The 2,737-nt window shown below is 33.4% G+C and overlaps 1 protein-coding gene across 1 annotated transcript in view; it reads left to right on the forward strand.

Annotated features, from left to right (window-relative positions):
* LOC107024224 overlaps positions 1-2,110 on the forward strand; it is a 16,058-nt gene extending 13,948 nt beyond the window's left edge. The window contains exons 2-4 of the mRNA XM_015225164.2: positions 987-1,025; positions 1,683-1,767; positions 1,852-2,110. Of these exons, the coding sequence (XP_015080650.1) occupies positions 987-1,025; positions 1,683-1,767; positions 1,852-1,934 (207 nt within the window). The 3' untranslated portion in view covers positions 1,935-2,110. The remainder of the gene's footprint in view (positions 1-986; positions 1,026-1,682; positions 1,768-1,851) is intronic.
* The last annotated feature ends 627 nt before the right edge of the window (positions 2,111-2,737 follow it).

The raw sequence follows: 2,737 nt of genomic DNA on the forward strand, positions 1-2,737 counted from the left end.
TTTAACATTTACAAACTCAAATCTCTATGCCCAATTTTTTATTTTGAAGCTTGTTCCTCGCTCCTGAGGGAGGAAAAGGAAAAAAATGAAATGTTAATACATACCACTCATACAAGCCTGAATTGGTCATTTTCGTAAAGGGTATGACCCTTGATCTTTAGCTTGTTATGACAGATCTCATTTCATTGGCAGGATGGTTATGCTTATCTGGTAAAAACATCCTTGGTGTGGACTACGTGATGAGAACTTGATAAACTTTCTTGATAAAATGAACAGTCCATTATCTGTGAAAAATAAAAAACTAAACAGTTCATTTGGTGATCTTGATTCTTTTGCATGTTCTCTTACCTCATTTGATCAGACTTGTGATTGAAAAAATACTCAAAATTAATTGAGACACATAAAAAAAGGAGTATAGTTATCTTTTCTTTCCAATGATTCTGGTCAGTCTTAATTGATTGGGACTTTGTTAAACTTAGTAATAGCAAAGAAGAGGACGAATAAGTGAAAAAGGACTACATGATAAGATTGAGAGACAGATCAGTACTTATATAAGTTAACCTCATGCTTAATCGAGTACAACACTTAAACAGTAAGTGGCTCCACTTAAGAGCCGGTAGTTGCTAAACATCTTCATTTCTGTTCTATTTTCCTTTCCTTTCCTTTTCTCTTTTTCTTGGGGGATTGAGAGTGTGGCAAGTGCTAAATTTGCTAAGAAATTGTTTTATATTTTATGATGCTCTATATGACAAATTCTAACCTTAGTGTCGCATCACACCATCAGTTCCAATCAAGCTTTTCAGATTTTGTGAATCTTCTTTCATTTCTCTGGGTATGTTAAAACATGTCATACTTTTTGAAGTTTCTATCGTTGAGAAATGTCTGCTTCTAGAAAAGATTACCCTCATCTTGATGTTCTGTTTTTAACTACCAAATTTCCAAAAGTAGACATTTGATTGAGTGCATCTGTTTTAAATATTTTGCAGGGTGGAGAAAGTACACTAGAGAATTGTCAAGTTTTGCAGGTGAGATTTTCTCTCTGATAGAACATCTCTGTTTGTGCTTGCTGTGGAGTATCTTGAAATTTCCTTGCTGCATCATCGTATACTCACGGTTTCCTGTTATTGTATGATGTTTTCAGTTAAACTGTCTTTTAATTCATAGTATGTGCTACTTTAGTTGAAGATATTATTTCATTGATACTTGAAATATATTCTACATAATTCTTTCAAGAATACAAGGAGTGTTAAGACTACTTAGGGATTATGTATCTTGTGCCTTTATCTCCTTAATCAACTTGATGCTTGGTTCTCCATCTTTATCGATGTTATCTGGACGAGTTATTACTCCCTCCTGACGACTTTTATCGTCCTTGTTAAAATTAAATTATCGTGTTAACCAAAAATGCGACAAGTAAAACTGGGCCAGAGGGAGTATTTTTTACTGCTCCATAGTGATTGCTAGAAGTGTATCTGTTCCATTGACCCAATGTTGATCTCAATATTGAAATGGAACTTTGGTGCCTTGCCTTCACTCCCTCCTCTCCTTCACCCAAAGGGATGGGGTGGGGGAGCAGAAGAGAAACGAAAGGGCTATGCTGCTTCTGTAGAAAGTTGAGGGAAGAAAATGGGGAATCTGTGTGTAAAAGTTAGATAATTAATGGGATGAGTCTCTTCATGCAGGCGACAGTTAATAGATCGAAGGGGAACCGAACTGATATATCAGAAGCTGAACTCATTCAGAGAAGTTCGTATTGTCGGGTTTCAGGTAGATGCAATCTTCTGTTCAAGTGTTTGGCACTCTAGTTTGTGGTCATCTATGATAATATTAACCTTTTAAAACTTTATCCAGGTCGCGACATGGATCTTCTTGAACTTTCTGCCTACGGCGATGTCCGTCGTGGAGAAGATTCTGGGGGATGTAAAATTCAATGAGTCATTTTACAACAATATACTCAAGAATGACATTGTATGCTTCCCCTTAATTATCAGTATGACACTAGTTATTCCTCTATTAAATTTGTAACTTACAATTATTGGAAGTTTCATATGCTTGTATGCATCATTTTCTTGGGCAATAGTAATAGAGTTACATCATAAAATCTTATATATATATCTGCAGAAGTTTGTACATATGCAAACCAAATGGAGTCCTATTAACTATGTTATTAGGTTCATATGTACCACTGCTAAAGCACAACAAGTTTATAGCTTTCCACATTTGCCGTCAAAGAGACTCAATTTAAGTAGCTCAATGAATACTGGATATTGACTTGTAAAAAAAATTCTCATTTCATCATATTGCAAAAGTCAACATTTTTCAATTAGGCCAATTGTTAGGAGTCAACTTCCACACTAATTGAGTTTTAGGACAACTAAAAATTATATGGTCAATTATTTTAGTTAGAGGTGAACAAGATTGAATCGAAAATCTTATTAAGAGGAAAATCTTTTGACTAGTAGTTTGGTATTAAAGATAAAAAAAATGAATATATTGGGTTGATTTGGTTTTGACTTTAAAAAGTCAATCCAAGATCAAACCAATATGACATCATACATATAGTTTTTAATTATTTCATGCATAAAAATATTTATTTTGATATAATTTAGAAACTATTTCTTACTACGTTTTCATAAATTTTATCTTTTAACAAAATTTGTGAGTTTGACTTAAAAATTTTGAATAGTCCTAAAGGTTATATTCCATAGATATTAGTAATTTTAACGAAGCTCAATCA

Source organism: Solanum pennellii, chromosome 7 (assembly GCF_001406875.1).
Source record: "Solanum pennellii chromosome 7, SPENNV200".
Classification (NCBI taxonomy): domain Eukaryota; kingdom Viridiplantae; phylum Streptophyta; class Magnoliopsida; order Solanales; family Solanaceae; genus Solanum; species Solanum pennellii.